This window comes from Monodon monoceros, unplaced genomic scaffold (assembly GCF_005190385.1).
Source record: "Monodon monoceros isolate NGI ecotype Baffin Bay Population unplaced genomic scaffold, NGI_Narwhal_1 Super_Scaffold_12, whole genome shotgun sequence".
NCBI lineage: Eukaryota > Metazoa > Chordata > Mammalia > Artiodactyla > Monodontidae > Monodon > Monodon monoceros.
In genome coordinates, this window is record NW_021703768.1 from 153,390,819 (window position 1) to 153,410,727 (window position 19,909).

General features: G+C 42.0%; 1 protein-coding gene across 5 annotated transcripts in view; it reads right to left on the reverse strand.

The window, feature by feature from the left end:
- Positions 1-19,259, reverse strand: part of RUFY1 (RUN and FYVE domain containing 1) — a 57,498-nt gene extending 38,239 nt beyond the window's left edge. For 3 of the 5 annotated variants that reach the window (XM_029217634.1, XM_029217632.1, XM_029217636.1), the window contains exons 1-5: positions 18,983-19,256; positions 9,708-9,881; positions 8,295-8,412; positions 3,474-3,575; positions 1,953-2,076 (exon numbers count right to left, since the gene is read on the reverse strand). In XM_029217634.1, the coding sequence (XP_029073467.1) occupies positions 1,953-2,076; positions 3,474-3,575; positions 8,295-8,412; positions 9,708-9,881; positions 18,983-19,256 (792 nt within the window). Of the gene's footprint in view, positions 1-1,952; positions 2,077-3,473; positions 3,576-8,294; positions 8,413-9,707; positions 10,092-18,982 lie in introns of those variants that run through there. The other 2 variants (XM_029217633.1, XM_029217635.1) reach the window with 2 other exon arrangements.
- Between the last annotated feature and the right edge of the window lie 650 nt (positions 19,260-19,909).

The window sequence follows — 19,909 nt, forward strand, 5'->3', positions numbered from 1 at the left end:
ACATAATGGATATTTCAACACATGATAAAGGTGGAATTTCAAATTAGTAGGGAAATAATATTTGATACATGATATTGAGAAAACTTTACTACTACTGTAGTAATAGTTTACTACTGTACTTATATAAGAAATCTAGACTTCTACTTCACACTATGTCAAAACGAATAACAGGCAGATCATTTAAATGTAAAAAATATACATGTGATTTAAAAAATTAGGTTAATTTTTAGACGTGGAAGGACCTTCTAAGCACAATACCTTAGAAGGTATAAAGGAAAAGTCCATTAACTATGACCGGCAAAAAAAAAAAAAAAAGTCTACAGGGAAAACAAGCCCCAAGACAGCAGAAAAAAAAAATTTATAACAAATATTCTGACAAATGGTAAATATCCTTAATCAATAATAAAGGAGTGGAAAAAGGTGGAAAACTCAAAAAAATGGGCAAAGGATATGAACAGGTGAACCACCAATGGCAAATAAAACATGAAAAAAATAGTTTATCTTCCTAGTTCTCAAAAATATAAATTTGAGATGAAGAGTTGTTTTTCTCTCAGATTAAAAAAGACCAAGAATGCTCACATGTAATCACAACACTCATGCAGAATGTGTATACTCTGACACAGCAATCTCAAAACTTAACCTAAGAAAATAAACAGATAAGAGTAAAAAGAAGTATGAGGATGTTTATAACATTATTGTTGTAACATGGAAACAACTTACATTAATAAGTATTGGTTAAATAAATTATGGTACATTCATAAAATGGATTACTATCATTTGTTTAAAATGGTTTATATCTCTTGACATCAAGAGCTATGTGGAACATATTATTAAAAAAATTGCAAAATGGTGTGCTTGGAATAATCATATTTTGGTTTAATGAAAAAAGAGAACTCCAAACATCTGTCTCTGAAATATAAATACACACATACACCTTTCTTCATGTGCTTCAAGGATGTATCCTGAAATGTAACACTGAATTAGCTCTTTCTGTGCAATGGGATTTTATATGTGATATTTTGTTTCTTTTCAAAAAAACTTCTTTGTATTTTTTGAAAAATATTTAACAGGCAAAAACAAGAAAACTACTAGAAAAAAAAAAAAAAGAGAGGAAAGGTTACAATAAAAAAAGCTGACCTGGTCACGGAGGGATTGGGGAAGCTTTAGATTCATGTCCAAACATGTAGTGGGAAGAAGCCTGGGCCACTGCCCAGTTACAGATGCCCTGAAGAGGTGGAGGTGAGGGTGGGGCAGGGTGTCGTGACTTACTGCCCCTGCCACCACGAGTTTAGGTCTCAGCCCTGGTCAAGAGGGCTGTCCCACCCCATGGGGCACTCTGCATCTTACTGCCTACTTTCATTTGTGCTCCATTTTACCATCTGACTTCCCAAATCTCTCCCGAGTCTATTTTCCCATTCCTCATGCAACCCGGGGCTTCCAGACTTGTCTGCTCAATGTTTTTGCTTTCCCTATTCTTGGCTGCTTCTAACTCATGAACTGGATGGTTGCTAGCTTGATCTTTCTCAATCCCAGGCCTGATCATTTCAGTGTACTGCTTAAATACCTCCAAAGGTTTTTAAGTTCCAAAGTTCCAGGGACAAAAACTAAAGCCTCTAACATGGCACTGATGGCCTAACAATTGGGCCAGCCTCTACCTTCACTTCACTCATCGAGCATCCTGTGTTCTAGCCATGGATAACTGTTTCCCGTTCCCAAACACGCCATGCTCTCTGTGTGTGCCTCTGTGCCTTTGCCCAAGCTATTTTTCACCCTTCCCCAAGACCTTTGCCAGCTGCTCCCCACTCTGGTCCAGCACAGCACCTTGCACAGCCCTGTGCCAGATGCCCCCTGCCATCTGCCCCTTCCTTAGGTTCAGCATATGTCTGCAGATCCTATGTAAAATCCCTGGCCCAGACAAGGCATTCGATCTGGAGTCAAAATTCCCATTTTACCTGAGAATCCAAGTCTTCTCCTTTTAAACAGAGGTTGGCATCAAGCACATTGAGTCCCACCAGCAGACCAACAATCACCATCCCTTCTTCCTCCATCATTAATGCCTCAGGCTCATAGAACTCACTGAAAGAGATTGATACAACAGGAACACCTTCACCACCCTTCTCTTGGACCTACTCTGCCTTTTCACCTCTTAGCTCATGGCCTGGCTGCCAACTTCATCAGGAGCCAGAGGCTCCCTTGTGTGAATTCCCTTCTTCCTTCTATTTCCTCTCCCACTTTAAGTGCTGCTATCTCTTCTCTGGCCTCTCCTCTCTTCCTGTGGCTTAAAATGGACTCCTCCTACCTCTGGTCTAGGATTAACTCCTCTGTTTGGACCCTGGAGCCCAGTCCTCCTCATCTCTTGGCTCCTGTGTTCCTGAACATCACTCTGCCCCTCCTGTCCACTCTGGCTCCTTCTTTTGTGTTGCTATGAACTACTTCTACACTTACATTCATGTCAACATAAAGTGGGATCCCACAGCCTCCCCCACCACCCATCCAAGGATAAAACTCTTCCCTCTTCCCTGTGTCCCATGGAACAACACTGGCTGCTTTTACTTCCTTGCCTCCAAGTCACCTCAGCCATTACAGTGAGGCTCCAACCATTACTGCTCTGGTCACCAGTGATTAGCTAATTTACCATTGTGTGTATGAGTACATGAGAACTTATTATCCTAAGAATTAGTTGTTTAGAACAAAATCTGTACCTCAGAGTTACTCAGTATAACAGTACTCAAAGAAGAGTACAAAGTACGTGAACTATTTGAAACCCATATTTATCATGAAAAGATATGTTCAATAATAAGCCATGACTTGAAAACAATAGAAAATTTTGGGTGACTGTAAAAGACATTTTAATTTCAGTTAGGTAAAAGAATTATCTCTGGAGAGATCTGTTCCTTGTAAATGATCATATCCTGGAGAAAATTCCTCTTATATTGGTTACTTTTGTTTATAGAGTTATAAATATAAAAAATGAACCCAGTCATAAATTTCAGAGATAGACAGTTCGTCTTTACTGATGCCAAGAGATATAAAAGTTTACAAACTGAATGTGGAATCCTAAAACAGGTAATCTAGATATGTTCCCTTACAAAAAGCAGGGTTTTATACTTTAAAATTGCCCACTGAATCTAGTTCAAGTCATTTTTCCCCTATTATCATCCAATCAAATACCATTTTGTTGAAACTTAATGGAGTACGCTGTCAGGGTGCCTAATCTTAGGTATTTTTGAAGAACTATCTTCAAAATGACTTTTCAAAATGAAAATATACATCTTCATTCATAAAGACTTTCAGACATCAGTGCTCAAAAAATAAAATACTGCTATTTTAAAACTAAGCCACAGAATAGTTACACTTAATAATAATTTGAATAAAAACTGTACAATATACATTCTTGTTTTAATTCCGAATGATATACAGAACTGTGTTCTAATTACGAAGCAAAAGCTAAGCAAAGATAGGTGATGAAATACCTTAAGAGATGTTTATTGTCTACAAGCACTTTCAGATAATCTGCCAGTTTCTTCTGCATGAGTGCAAGATAAAGCCAAGCTCTGCCCCTTCCCATAGCTGTCCTGGAATTCAAACAGAGAATCAAACTATTATGGCATAACAATAATAACAACAAAAAACAAAGGGAAAAAAAACAACTTAGCCAAGGAGAAACACATGTTCACGCATACATATGCTGGTGAATGCAGAGAACGCTGTAATAGAGCTGCCCTGGGGGCTGGAGGAGCGCACTGTCTGGGAAGGCTGAGGAAATGGCTCATTGCATTCTTTTGGGTACTGTTTGAAGTCTGTATCATGGGGCATGTATTCTGCACCACCCCCCCAAAAAAAAACAGGAAAAAAAATTTAAGCCACAAACATCTAATTTCTGGAACAAATACAATTAGATAAAACTTTGCATGTATTCATAAAATTTCACAGGGAGTCAGGAAATACCAGGTTAGATTGTATGACGGATAAATTTTCTTTCAAAAGACGAATATAGAACGTAGTTGTTAAAGGGTTGAAGTCTCATAAGATTTCTAGGGCATTAGCTCAAAGGTACAATTTTATTTCTGATGTGGTAAAATACACATAACATAAAGTTTACCACCTTACCCATTTTTAACCGTACTGTTCAGTACTGTTAGATACATTCATGCTGTTGTGCAACCAATCTCAAAGGCGTGATTTTGAAAAGATCTGTTTTAAACATTAAAAGAAAAGGCCTCCCAATTGTAGACCTAACATTATTTAAGGAAAAAAAGATCCTGTTCCAAGCAGAGTAACTGCATTTGTAACACCCAAGAGAGTATTAGAGGTACTGCTGTAATCAATATCAGCCTCAAAGGGTCAGAGGGCACCCAACTTAATCAATACAAAAGACTGGATTCCCCCCTTCTCCCTTCAATAAATGATATAAAGCCAGAGTAAAAAAGAAAGGAAATAAAGTAGGAAAAAAAAAAGACATCTGATGTTGGCATGATAGGAAAAATGGACACTGACATGTGCTGCTTGGTGGGAGTGCCAACTGGTACAATTCTTCTAGCAGGCAATTTAATGACAGTAGGTTATCAAAATTCTACATCTAGTAATATAAGGAAATAATTTAGGAGGTACACAAAGACGTATGTTTGGGGGTGGTCACCACTGCACTGTTTGGATAATGAGAATTTGAAGACAACCACAAAGAGCAAAGTGGGAGGAGCTATACAAAAATGATGTGGATGACTATTATGGCAAAAGGTTTAAAATCTAATATTAAATGGGAAAAAAAGCCACAAAACAGTACGTACAGTTTAATACTTGATTTTTTCCCCCAGTTCCCCACCTCTGTACAATATACTGCTCTTAGTTTAGGTTCACTTCCAAAGCATTTTTATGCACATGAAAATATAAATTCTATTTTTCTCTCCTGTTTACAAAAAAATTAGTATGCTATATATGCTGTTCTGCAACTTGCTTATTTCACTGAATATCTGTCATTTTGAAATTCTTTCCAGACACAGGGAATTTTTCGTTCATTTTTTCATAGCTTTAGAGTGTTTCAGTATTGGACTGCCCTATAATTTATTTAGCTGGTTTTTATCTAGGCTGTTTCTAATCTTCCGCTGTTACAAATAATGCTGCAACAGGTATTTCTGTACATGTGTCATTTTCATGTGTTAGATTTATGAGATAAAACTCCTAGAAGTGGAATTGCTGGGTCAAAGGGTAGATGTATTGGTGGTTTTTGTGGATAGTGCCAAACTGTCTTCCATGAGAAGCAGTGCAATAATGAAGCCACTGGGGGAGGTGGAGGGGAATAAAAATAGAATCTTATTTGTCTGTCTGACTATGCACTGAAAGGATCTAAAAGGATACTGACCACGATATTAATTGTAGTTTTTTTTCTGAGTAGTAAGCTAACAGAAGCGCCTTTTTTGTTTCTTAATTAAAAGTTATGTAGGGCTTCCCTGGTGGCGCAGTGGTTGAGAGTCCACCTGCCGATGCAGGGGACGCGGGTTCTGTGCCCCCGTCCAGGAGGATCCTGCATGCCGCGGAGTGGCTAGGTCCGTGGGCCATGGCCGCTGAGTCTGCGCGTCTGGAGCCTGTGCTCCGCAACGGGAGAGGCCACAGCAGTGAGAGGCCCGCGTACGGCAAAAAAAAAAAAAAAAAGTTATGTAATAAGAAAAAAGGTTGTTTTTTGGGTTATTTTATTTTTTTTAGAATTTATTTATTTTTGGCTGCGCGCGGGCTTTCTCGAGTTGCGGTGAAGGGAGGTTACTCTTCGTTGCAGTGCGCGTGCTTCTCATTGCGGTGGCTTCTCTTGTTGCAGAGCCTGGGCTCTAGGCGTGTGCACTTCAGTAGTTATGGCGCATGGGCTCTAGAGCACAGGCTCAGTAGTTGTGGCACACAGGCTTCGTTGCTCCGCGGCATGTGGGATCTTCCCAGACCAGGGATCGAACCCATGTTTCCTGCATTGGCAGGCAGAGTCTTAACCACTGTGCCACCAGGGAAGTCCCCAAAAAGGTTGTTTTTAATTTTCAAAAAAGAGAGAGACAAGCTTTGTCTGTTATCTGGGTTTAAGCGCCAATCTTAAGTGTAACTTATTCATTGTGTAACAGTTTGTTTAATAATAAACCATGACATGAAAACAACGAAATATTTTGGGTGATAGGCCATACTGTAAAAGATATTTTTATCTCAATTAGACAAGGACATTAAACTCTAGAGAGATGTCTCTCAGGATGCAAAGTTCATCACGCAAGTTTCAAACCACCTTAGAGCAAATAGTCTCTACCCTCAAAAAAAATTCTGGTCATAACTTCCAAAATACTGCAGAAATTTTAGAACTTTTGTTACTATTTAATGAAATAGTAAAAACACTGCAGCTCTTTATAGAGCAAAGCAGTAGCCTTTTCTCACATGGCTCCCAACAAGGCTACTCCTCCAGAGTCGTCAAGAGGAGGGAGCTACTATGTATTTCCTTTTTGGCAGACAGAGGGAGGATTTTGGTACTTAAGCTAGTTACCTGTTTAGCATCCACAGGGAACAGAAGCAGTGAGTTTAGCTGACAACAAGCTCTTTGTTAGCACAACAAGACTTCAAAAATGCCTCCTGTGCCTAAGTGGAAATAGCCTGAGTGCAGGAGGAGGGAGAGCCCTGCTCCATCCAACCAAACCACCCAGAGACACAGTCTAGTGCTGTACTCTTGAGGGAGTGAGCTTGCTGGAAGGGAATGGACAATAGGACCACATAAAGAACAAATGAAGGGACTTCCCTGGTGGCGCAGTGGTTAAGAATGCAGGGGACACGGGTTCGATCCCTGGTCCGGGAAGATCCCACATGCCACGGAGCAACGAAGCCTGTGTGCCACAACTGATCAGCCTGCGCTCTAGAACCCACGAGCCACAATTACTGAAGGCTGTGTGCCTAGAGCCCGTGCTCTGCAACGAGAAGCCACTGCAGTGAGAAGCCCACACACTGCAATGAAGACCCAATACCACCAAAAAAAAAAAAAAAAAAAAGAACTGAAGAAACAAGGCAGAAGACGTAGGAGGCTCATGAGAGGGTCACCAAATAAATATATGAAAGGTTGTCGCCTGCTAAAGGTTCTCACCTTAGGTGGTATAGGCCCAGAGGGATGAACCAGGGACAGAGACAGAAGGCTTAAGTCCTATGAATGCACAGGGCTCAGCAAAGATGGAGTTTAGTGGGATTTAGAGGGTTTAGTGGGATTTAGAGGGCTTCAGAGACCAGCAGACCTGTTTTCTTCCTGGTTCCACCACTCCCTTGCCGAGGGACCTTGAGTGAGTTACTTAACTACTCTGAGTCTCAGTTTCTGCACTTGTAGATGGGGACACCAACAGCTTAGTTCCTAGGGATTTGTGGAGGATAAAACGAGATAATGAAATGTCCTTAGCACAATGCCTGGCACATGGCAGGCCCTTAGTTAATTATGGTGGCTATTATTATTATCTAAAAATGGAATAAGCTGGCTCTGCAGGAGAAGGTCAAACAGAGGCTGGACAGTTGAGTCCCCTGTGAAAGACTCTGCCGGGAGAACTTTTGCATTGGCCTAAGGATCTCCAGGGCCCCTTCTCAATGCAGATTCCACGATACACCTTTTCGTGTTCCATTCAGTTTTTTATTTTGAGCCTATACATAGGGATCCCAAGGGCAAACCCAGATAAGGCAAAAAGGCAAAATTCATTAGTGCCAGCCTTTCCACAAATGTTTCTTATCCTGGAATCTAAAATCTGTTCCAAACTGTATTATTCAGAAAACTGCCCAGGTGCATCTGTCTTTTTTTTTTTTTTAACATCTTTATTGGAGTATAATTGCTTTTTAATGGTGTGTTAGTTTCTGCTTTATAACAAAGTGAATCAGCTATACATATACATATATCCCCATATCTCCTCCTTCTTGCATCTCCCTCCCACCCTCCCTATCCCACCCCTCTAGGTGGTCACAAAGCACCCAGGTGCATATGAAGCAGCAATTCCAGGAGTGTAACAACTCTTTTTCCTCCTGTAACTGCTCTTTGGGTGACAACACCTTTTCACTATTTGACCTTGTATGACACGCAATCACTGTCCCCATTTTAAAGAAAAGGAAACTGTGGCTCAGAGAGGGGCAAATTTTCTCAAGCTTATGTGGAGAATGAGCAGCAGAGCTGGGACTAAAGTCTAAGTAGAGTGTAGCTTTTGCTACAATTTGTTCTAAATTAGAAAACGCTTTATCAGCAAGGAATAGAGAAATTGATAAATACAAAGAAGTTTTCTTAAAACATCAAATTGATGTAACTACTTCTCACTCACTTTAATTCTGGCAGATTTCTGACACTAGTGGCTATATCTGATGCTTCTGGACAAAGTTTCTCCACCAGCTCCAAAGGACCAAAGAAAGATTTATTTTGGCCAATAAAACTCTTCTTAACTAAAAGGGAAAACAGAAGTGTTATTCATAAGAACAGGTTGCAAAATGTCTTCAGGGTCCCACAGTCTCTCTCCCAAAAGCCAAATGAATGCTGTGGAGCTGCACTGCTTACTCATTCTGATTCAGTCTTGGGGACTGGGAAAGGCCAGGTACCAAATGAGCTCTCCCTTCCTCTAATGAAAGGGTTTCTCTGATATACCCACTAGGCTCTTTCTTTCAAGTATTTATTGACCATGAAATAAAACAAGTCAATTCTTGATTTCAAATCATCACCACCATCCCTCATCTGAACTGCTGCAATAATCTCCTAATGGGTTTCCCTGCTCCTAATACCGTCACCTCCCCACCTTTCTAATCTGTCCTCCACATAGCTGGAAGTTCTTTTACAAATGTAAGTTAGATCTTGTTTTTCCCTTGCTGAAAATCCTCTAAATACTCTTAGAATAAAATCCAGCTCCTCACCTGACCTATAAAGACCTACTGTGATCCAGCCCATCCCAACTGCCCTGACCTCACCTACTCCTTCTCAGCATGCCTCAGTTACCTGGTGTCTTCCTGAAACCAAGGTTGGTCCCCCTCAGGACTTCGCTCCTGTTTTGTTCTGTCTTTCTAGGAAGGCTCTTGCCCCAAACATTTGCAAGGTTGACTCCTTCTCTTTTAGGTCTCAGCTCACATTTTACCTCCCCAGAAAGACCTTCGCCTCTCACCCTAGTTGAAAGGTTTTTCCCTTTATTCTCTATCATTTAACCTATTTTGCGTCCCTGAATTTGTAGCATTTTGTAATTATGTTTGCTTCTGAGTTTGTTGTCTGTCTCCTCTTCTAGAACTGTGCTGTCCAAGGTAGTCACTAGCCACAAGTGCTACTGAAATGTAGCCAGTGCAACTGAGATGTGCTGTAAGTATAAAACACACGGTGGATTTTTAAGCCTCAGTGTAGAAAAGAATGCAAAATATCTCATTAGTAAGGTTTATACTGATTATATGTGTCAAAATGATAATATTTTGGCTATATTGGGATAAATTACTAAAAGTAATTTCATCTGTTTCTTTTCCGTTTTTTAAAACGTGTCTACTAGAACATTAGAAATTACACATGTGGCTTGCATGGCATTTCTATTGGACAGCGCTGCTCTAGAATGTCGCATCTTGTGGGCAGGGACCTTGTTTGTCTTGTGCACTGTTTGTCTTGTGTGCACAAGAACAACACCAGCACCCAGAACAACGTTTGGCACTGATGATGCTGGGAAACAGCTAGCCCGAATTTTTCAAGCCCCCGACCCCGCCCTCAGGCTCACCTTTCAGCCCATGTTTGAGGCAGTGCTCCATCACTACAAAGAACTGCTGCAAGGGGGCATGGTCTGCATCCAGGCTGCGGCCCAGGCTCAGGGCGGACTGGAGCAAGACCTTGATGCTGAGTTTCATCATGTGCATCAGGTTGACACGCTCCTCCATCATCTGGCACTTGGAAGCTGGAGGACAGAAGCGGGGACAGCTTCGTTAGTGGACTGAGTGTAGCCCGGGGTGAGGAGGCTGGACGCGGAACAATGGAGGCGGTCTGCTCGGAGCGCGGACAAACTGGAGATCGCAGCCAGCCGGGCCCTGGCCCCGGGAGGTCACAGCCGCACGTGGGCGGCAGGGGCCTTGGGTCAGACTCTAGAGGCCTCTCCCAGGTAGCTCAGCGTGTTGCTACGGCGACGACCCTACCAAGAGTCTCCGCGAATGGTTCCTCCCACGCCCCCATTCCATTTTTGACTAATGGAAGGGCGCAAACTCCAGGAAGCCCTGCCCCAAGCTAGAAGGCTTGCTGGGAAAGTGCTCCACCCTCTCTCGTTCCTATTGGAGGAGTCCAGCTCGAGGCCACGCCCATGGAGCTAACGGGCGCCATTTTGACTTTTCAGCCAGGACGGAGGTAGCGGCTTCCGGGATTGGTTGGGTTGGTCCGCACACCGGCCACAGGGCTTTCTGAGCCGGTTGTATTGCCTGATAGTGCCAGCCGGAGCCTTCGGGGAAGGCTCCTCAGTTCCTCAGTAATGGACTCAAATTTTCGTTGTTACCCATCTTTCGTCCACAATTAGTGGACAATTACGAGTTTTACACTTCTTTTGTAAATAAAACCGTTAGAATAAAATGAACTCAGCTGCTTTTCAACTCCATTAACCTTGTCACTTTGAGAGTAAAAGTTTGTAGTCAATATCAGATACCCATGACAAATTCTTACCAAGTGTCATCTCAAGCCCAGGAAACTGTCATTCGAGAAATTAATAATATAGACCCCAAACTATAACCTACTCCCGGCAGGAAAAATATCCCGGGCCAGCGCGCCCCTCTCTCCGCACCTGCGCCATCGTTCGGTCATTTAAATAGATTGGGTGGGGTGGGGCTCTTATTGTTTTAGTTTGCAGTTGTTCATTACAGATGTTAAGCAGCTTTTCATGTTTGTCTCCTAGTATTCCTTCTATGAATTGCCTGTTAAATCTTTTAACTTTCTTTGTTTGCCTTTGTTTTATTGGTCCGTATATTCTGGATATTAATCCTTTGTCTCCCTGCTTTATTTCATGGGCAGTAAATAATATGGACATATAAATAGTTAAAAAAGCATATATATGTGTAGCTAAACCGAAAAGAATGATATTATGACTGTGAATTTATAATACAGGTATTAAGACTAGAGACAGCCTGGGACTGAAAATTCTAAATTCTCATCAAAACCCAAGAGGACAGTTGCTGGGAAAGAAAAATCGGCCTAAACCTTCATCATGGTGTGGAAAAAGAAAAGTGGACTTTAAGTAAAGCATTTGGGTGGGAGTGGTATAATTATTTTTAAATTTTGAGAGAATCCTATGTATTACATTTATAAATTTGAAAAGTTTAATGAAATGGATGATAGGCAAAGGGAATAGAAACTGTAAAACCCCAACAAGAAGGAGAAATCCTGAATAGACCAATAACCACAGAAGCAATTTGTAAAGATTTATTCAAAGAAGATACCAATCCCCGGTCTAAAACGAAGTCTAGTGTTGTTCGAATGGGAATACGTATGCAGGAAGTCCTGCGGAGGGCTAGGCAGGCCCAGATATTTTAAGGAAGTCGATTTCTAGATCCTCAAGTTTCACAGGCACTCTTTCTTCTTCCACTCTACAGAAGAACCACAATTCATTCCTTGTCCAATATCTTGTCCTCTTTTTAAAAAAAATAAACTTATTTATTCATTTATTTAATTTTTGGCTGCATTGGGTCTTCACTGCTGCAGGCGGGTTTTCTCTAGTTGCTGAGAGTGGGGGCTACTCTGTTGCGGTGCGCAGGCTTCTCATTGCAGTGGCTTCTCTTGTTGCAGAGCATGGGCTTTAGGCACGCGGGCTTCAGTAGTTGTGGCACACGGGCTTCAGTAGTTGTGGCTCATGGGCTCTAGAGCGCAGGCTCAGTAGTTGTGGCGCGTGGGCTTAGCTGCTCCACGGCATGTGGGATCTTCCCAGACCAGGGCGCAAACCCGTGTCCCCTGCATTGGCAGGCAGATTCTTAACCACGGCGCCACCAGGGAAGCCCCCATATCTTCCTCTTGATGCACTGACCTGGGGTGCAGAAAGTCTCACACACCAAATGGAGGTGAAACCCCCTTTGATGATTAATCAAGTCACCCAAAACATGAAGAGCCTCCAGTCTCTCATTGCTTTGTTGAACTTAGTTAAACTCGGTCTTGGGAGAGAGGGTTGGTCTCCAGCCCTCTGCTGGGTATCCTGAATTTGGAGAGTTAAAAAAAAATTTCCCCCACAAATATGAATATATATAATTGTTTTCAGTCAGTCTCAATACTCATCCCTTGGATATGCCATTAACTTGATGGACACGTTCAATAAATTAAATGAGCCAAACTGAAGCTCCAAGTTTTTGATGAAAATGGATTTCAAGTACATGTAAACTAACTTTTAAATAATTAAGTAATTAATTAATTTTGGCCATATGGGACTTAGTTCCCTGACTAGGGATCAAACCCGTGTCCCCTGCAGTGGAAGTGTGCAGTCCCAACCACTGGACAACCAGGGAATTCCCTAAACTCTTTTTGTCAAAAAATATTGTATTGGCAAGGTGTAATGAAATAAGCAATGTTTAGATATCCCCAACCATTTTGAGTGTTCTGAGTTAAACAAAGTGAAAGAATTATAAGGCATAATTATCATCTGATAAGTTTTGATAAAGCCTTTTTTTGGGAACTTCCCAGAGGTAGAGAAATTTCTTTAATGTGACTAGGTTGTTTCCTTTTGCAAGTAAGGTGATTTTCATTTGAACAAAATGAATATTTGAACAAAAATGAACAAAATTTTGACATTAGATCAATGTGATTTGGGGCATATAACTTAGAAGGAGTTCAAAAATTGAACAACATTACTATAACAAAACTGTCCATTTCATACCTGAGTCACTTTGCTGTACAGCAGAAATTAACATGACATTGTAAATCAACTATACTTCAATAAAACTTAAAAAAAATATTTGGTAGAATTTACCAATGGGGAAAAAAAACCTGTCCATTTCTATTTCTTATTTATATGAGCCAGATTTCTCAAGGATCACATCTATAAAAAATCAAAAAATAGGAATAAAATTGATTCTGAGTCCTATCACATTTTATCAGTAAATATATATATTCATCTACAAGTACATGCTAATGAAAAAACCAACACCAGCTCATGAAGAGAAGTAATTCCAAGAAAAATTTATGTATAATTACTTATAAAATTATATTTATATTCCTTTAATTAACTTAGCATTACTAATAATTCTAATGGTAATTTGTTCCAGAAGAAAAAAAATTTTTTTAATTTATTTATTTTATTTATTTATTTTTGGCTGCACTGGGTCTTCATTACTGAGCACAGGCTTTCTCTAGTTGCGGCGAGAGGGGGCTACTCTTCGTTGCGGTGTGTGAGCTTCTCATTGTGGTGGCTTCTCTTGTTGCAGAGCATGGGGTCTAGGCCCGCGGGTTTCAGTAGTTGTGGCTCGCGGGCTCTAGAGAGCAGGCTCAGTAGTTGTGGTACATGGGCTTAGTTGCTCGTGGCACGTGGGATCTTCCCGGACCAGGGCTCGAACCCGTGTCCCCTGCATTGGCAGGCAGAGTCTTAACCACTGCACCACTAGGGAAGCCCAAGAAAAAATATTTTATACACTCAGCTTTAGTCACAAGAAAAGTTTATTACATTTTAATTAATTTACGTATTTTTTTCTGAGATGTATGATAGGATGACCAATAAAAAAAATTAAAACATATGTAAGTGGATTGGAAATTCAAGTCCAAGAAATAAAAGGGAAAAATGTAAAACTTTCAAATATTAATTAACTTGTTATTTATTTTTAAGATGGATGGTAGTGTTATCAAATCATTAAGGTATTTATATACCACTTGATACACTTAAAAGAATGATATCATGGTTTTATTTTAAAAAGTCAATTTTACAATAAACCAGAAAATGTATTCTAAACTTTAAAATTATGATGAAGAATTTTATGTATCAACTTTAAAAGCTGAAGATTTTTTGTGGGGGGGGGGTCATGTGAACAAAAAATGTGAAGACTAGTGCTTAAGGCAGTGGCTCCTACCATCGTTCCTGGGAACACAGCAGTGTTCTGCAGCCATCTCATCCATCCCCTGGTTGAGTTAGTCACCTATTCCCATTTGAGCTCAATTTAGGGTCATGGAAAATTGGAGCTGGAAGGATCTTTAAGCTGTTTCATCTCTCAGTTTTATTAGCTTTGTGACCTTGGCTAAGCTGTTCACATCTCTAAGCTTTGTTAATAATAGTTCAGCACAACACACAGAATGTCACAAAATTCCACACTTATTGAATTGCCAAGTAAATGGTCTGATCAGGGATCTCAACCTTGACTGTTGTAGAGGGGCTGGGCCTGTAACATAAAAGTGACCCAGTGAGAGGACAAGCTGGAGAGAACGTGCAGCCACCCTCTTGCTGGAGGAATGCTGATTGATCATATGTGCCAGATGGGAGTTTTCAGGAGAAGCTGGTGATCTGGATTTTTAAGGAAAACCTGGTAATCGGCTAAAAAAATTTTAAATGCTTATAAAAGCATTTAAGTATAAACTATGCAGGAGAGAAAAAAATGCAACTACCAGCCACAAACATCTCAAAGGGCTGCTCTATACCTTTGGTGTAGAGAATAAGTATTCACTTCAGGGAGTGGATTCTACAGATTTTTTTTGTATTTTGATCGGGTTCTGAATCATAGAGAATTAACTAGATTCTTTATAAATTTGAGTTTTAGTTTTGATTAGCCCTTTGGTGTCTTGAAAGATCTTATAATACAGTATGGTGTTACCCTGTACTGACAATGAAGAAAACCATTTTACACTTTCCTAATTTTCCGGAATTTTCACTTATCTCAATGGCTAACTTAAGGAGTTCAGCAATGTGAAATGAAAAAGTCATTGTACTTCATTTTGGAAGGAGCAATATCACTTGTGAAGAAGTGCTGTGACACATGGAAAAAAAATTTGCCATGGAAGACAACAGAGAAAGGCATAATACATATCACCTACCTAATGCCAAATATATATCTAAATACTTTAAAAATTAAAGAATGACTTCTTCAGTGAGTTTTGTTATTCATCCTTTAGGACAGGGGTCTCTATCCACCGGGCCACGGACCAGTACTGGTCTGTGGCCTGTCAGGAAGTGGGCCACACAGCAGGAGGTGAGTGGCGGGTGAGCGAGCGAAGTTTCACCTGTATTTACAGCTGCTCCCCATCACTCGCATTACCACCTGAGTCCTGCCTTCTGTCAGGTCAGCGGCGGCACTGGATTCTCATAGGAGCACGAGCCCTACTGTGATCTGTGTATGCGAGGGATCTAGGTTGCATGCTCCTTATGAGAACCTAATGCCTGATGATCTGAGGCAGTGATGCTAGCGCTGGGGAGTGGCTGCAAATACAGATTATCATTAGCAGAGAGGTTTGACTGCACAGAGACCATAAACAATTGCTTGCAGACTCATATCAAAACCCTATCACTAAAAAAAAAAAAAAAAAAAAAAACCCTATCACTGACTGGCAAGTGAAGACAAGCTCAGGGCTCCCACTGATTCTGCATTATCGTGAGTTGTATAATTATTTCATTGTATATTACAATGTAATAATAATAGAAATAAAGTGCCAATAAATGTAACGTGCTTGAATCATCTCAAAACCATTCCCCCCACCCAGTCTGTGGAAAAATTGTCTTCCATGAAACTGGTCCCTGGTGCCAAAAAGCTTGGGGACCACTGCTTTAGGAGGAGGCATTACTTTAAAAAGCACGATGTAGAACGCTGTGTGTGTATACTGTGGTTTGTGTGAAAACTGTGTGTATAGAGATGAAAGCACATGTTACATGCACAGACACTCTGAAATACAGTAGGATTGGGGACAGTTTCTGGCAAGGAGGACTTATTCTACACTGAGTGTCCTTTAGTACAGTTTGATTTTTGTTTTTGTTTTACCATGTGTATTACCTTTAGAAAAAATACCAAAAAACCAAACAAGATAACTACAGAGAATGCAATCATTGTGGCAAGTTGTGCTACCAGACCCCACGTGGGATAACATTTTAAAACAAGTATTCAAAGCGTTCCACATTCCATGACATTCCACAGCTTTTTCCTTAAACCTGTATCACCAAAAAAATTTTATCTGGCAAGAGTGCTGCTAACATTCAGTCTCCGCTCCTTCACCACTCCCTCTGAATAATCTCTGTTCTCACTGCTTTTGTAAGCAGGTAAGCAGATCAATGGAAAAGAGATGAAATGAGCCAGCCCTGACTGGAGTGGTGGCCGCCATCTTCTCCTGACCTGCTTTTCTGAGGCCTCTGCAGAGCATGCTACCCAGGGTTCAGTTCCTTTTCCCCATCTCCACTCCTGTCCTACCTGATGGCTTCAAATCTGGGTTACTCTCGGAGTAACAGCTCATCCTAGCTGTTCCCCACACTTCTGCCCTCAGTAAGCCATGTTCACAATTTTCACCAGATTTGAGTGGCAGTTATTTACTTAATATTTTCTTTAAATTGACTAATTAAAAATCCATATGTATATATTACAGCATTTTACTTATAAAATTATTTAAAGGCATCAAGGCATTGAGGTGATGTGACTAAGAGCACAGGCTTGAGAGGCAGCCTGGCTTGGTTCAAGTCCTGGCTCTGCCATTTCCAAGTAAACTTTGTCAAATTACTTCTCTTTAATGCAGTTTCCCTCTTTATAAAATAGGGGATAACAACGGTACCTACCACATGGGGCAGGCTATGTGGGCGGAGGCATGAAGTCAACCTCTCCCTCCCATGGCCCTAAGTGACAGCAATTTCCTGCAGGGATGCAGTCCCTATCTGGTTGGGTGGGTGAGAGGCTGCTGCCCAGTGCCTGCCTAATGTGCTGTGGCGCTGCCAGCCCGGGGCAGGCCAGTGCATACCTGGCCCTGCCCTGAGAGTCAGACAGCATAACCCTAACCCTCCCTGCGGCAGCATTGGTCATGCAGCGTGGTCAGGGAGGGGTGGGGAGAAGACTTAGGGCAGTTCAAGTGGACCAGAGCGGCCAAGAACCTGTCCCAGGAAGACAGTGGAAGATGGGACCACACAAAAGCCGGCTCCAAGGCCCCCACACATGCTCCTTTGTCCCATCAGACTTCACTTAATACAAATTCAAAGATAAAATTAGTAAGAATTTCTATCATGGGGCACTTCTGAGTACCTGGCCATGCACAATCACACTGATTAAAGCCTGCGTTGATTGCATATCATGAAGCCAGTTCAGCGATCACCTAGGATTATTGTGAAGATTAAATGAACTAATGTATGTACAGACCTAAGACTAATATCTGGCACCTAGGAAGCACAATATAAATGCTGGGTATTATTTATAGCATTACCATAAATAGAAAACAAGTATTTTTCAAATATGTATTTGTTCAACAAATATTTATTATTCTGTGCTAGGCACAGTTCTAGGCACTGGCACATTTTATTTATCACCAAACAGCTAACATGTATTATTTGCTTACTAAGAAGGCTCCAGAAGACCCCATGCCTTGACTCTCAGGACTGACCACCAATGGTGGGCATACAAACACCCATTGATGCGTGTAAAGGTAGCGAGCTAGTGGCAACTAGATTCCTGAGTTAAACAGCCTCCTTCATTACCTTCTAGTCCTACTTTCTATCGCCAAAGAAATATTGTTTTCTATCTCGTCAGATTTTAAACTTTCCTCAGTAATCTTTCTTAACCAATGAAACTGTCACAATCCACTATCCTTGTGCCAGTGCTGACTTCTACATCAAATATACATTGGACAGGATGGAATCAAGAAACCTCAAAGGCAGGGACTTCCCTGGTGGTCCAGTGGTAAAGAATCTGCCTTCCAATGCAGGGGATGCTGGTTGGATCCCTGGCTGGGGAACTAAGATCCCACATGCTGCGGGGCAACTAAGCCCGCACGCCTCAGTGAGAGAGCCCCCATGCTGCAAACCACAAAGCCCAGGCGCCCTGGAGCCTGCGCGCCACAACTAGAGAGAATCGTGTGCGCCTCAGTGAAGATCTCAAGTGCTGCAACTAAGACCTGACGCGGCCAAAAAAATAAAGTAAAATAAATATTAAAAAAGAGTACTTGTTAAAAAAAAAAGGAACCTCAAAGGCACACTATAATATAATGCTTCTTAGAGAGCACTCCACAGTCTTTAGTGAACTCTGCCCCACAGCACTTTGTGTGATGAAAATGTTCTCACTGCACAATCCAATACAGTAGCCACTAGCCACGTGTAGACTACTGAGCACTTCAAATGTGGCTGTTGTGACTGAGGAACTGAATTTTTAACATTTAAACATCACATGTGGGTAGTGGCTACTGTATTGGTTGGCACAGCTCTAAATATCTGGCTTTACAGGGCTAAGTCACACTCTAAATATCATAATCATTTAATGTTTCCGTTCTCACTCATTTGCTAAAACTCTGTTATAGATGACAAAGGCTTAAAAGGACTATAAGAGATCATTGGGTGAACCACAAAATTCCTATTTAACAGGCTGGGAAATGTGATGACTTTTCTGCATGACACAGGTTGTAGAGCTCACCTGGAACCCTCACCCCCTTAATTCCGCCTTGGTGCTTTGACTCCCCGGTGAGTCGGGATGCGCCGTCAACAACTGGAGGTGTGAGCCAGGATGGCATTTTGAGATTTAAAGCAGAGAACAGTACGGTTTCATTTCTTAAGTAAGTTCTTTAAAAATTAATAAGGACTACCTAAGCTTAAACTCGTACATTTTAAAGTATAAAGTTCACCAGTGAGAATAAGAATGCTGCCTGGGGAGCACAACTAGAAGTGAAGTCGCCCCGATCTCAGTCCACCCACGCCCACGTATTTAGCTCGGCATGGACACATGGTATAAAGAAAACAGACGAGTAGTTAGGCGAGTTAACAGGATGGTTTTTTAACAACCTAACAGGCTGAGTCGGTTAAGCGCCCTTGCCAGCCTGGCTCCCACAGTAAAACGACCACCCGTCCCACAGAAAGCTCGTAGGTCGCGCCCAGCCGGAGCCTACCTGCGCGCACCGCGCCGTCCGCGCCGCCGTCCGCGCCGCCCAGCCCAGCGGCCGCGCGCAGCGCGCTTCCGCAGCTCGCCGACAGGTTGCCAGTGGCCCTCCGCGCCAGGGTCAGGATGGGTGCCGACCAGCCTTCCGCCGCCGCACGCGGCTTCGCCACCCTCCGCAGTTCGCCTGGGCCCGGCAGCTGGCTCCGGTCCACGATCTCAAACTCTTCTCCCGGCTCCGGCCCCGGCTCCTGCCCCGCCCGGCACCGGTCTTCCCCGTCGGCCATCTTGGTCTTGTCACGTGGCCCCGGCAGGCAGCGGACTCGGCGCGGGCGGGCGCTTTGCCCTTGCTGCTAGTTTTTCGTGTTCGCGACGGGCTTTCCTCTTTATCGCCCTCCTTTCTTTTCTGTCACTTTAAAAAAGCTCGGGAAAGTGCAAATCATAAGGAGCACCTACGTTCTCATCACCTGGGAGGACTTGTTTTCGTGGAAGTTATTCTTGGGCTTTCTCCTTTTGTTGTGGTGCATCCAACCTGGCTTGGGCACAGCCCACGTGGCCGTAGCTTTTTTTTTGTGACACTATTTCCCCTTTTTCATTTTCATTTCATACTTTACTTCTCCTTAGTGATTTTTCTGCAGCAGTTTTCAGAACAAGCCCTAAAAGAGCGGGTAACGAAACTGGGACAGGTGAGGCAGGAAAGCAGGACTTTTTTTTTAATAACTAAAATCTACAACTTGGCAGGAAAGAGCACACTATGGTGGACTGGGAATCAGAAGATCCGGACTCTGCTATTAATTAGTTAAATGGTGATAATAATAAAAATAAGAAAACCAATTAAGTAAGGAGCACATGGCAGACGAGGATAATTGTGATGACTAGCTGTGGCTTGGGCCAGATGCTCGCAGCAACTAGAGAAAGCCTGTGCGCAGCAGTGAGGACC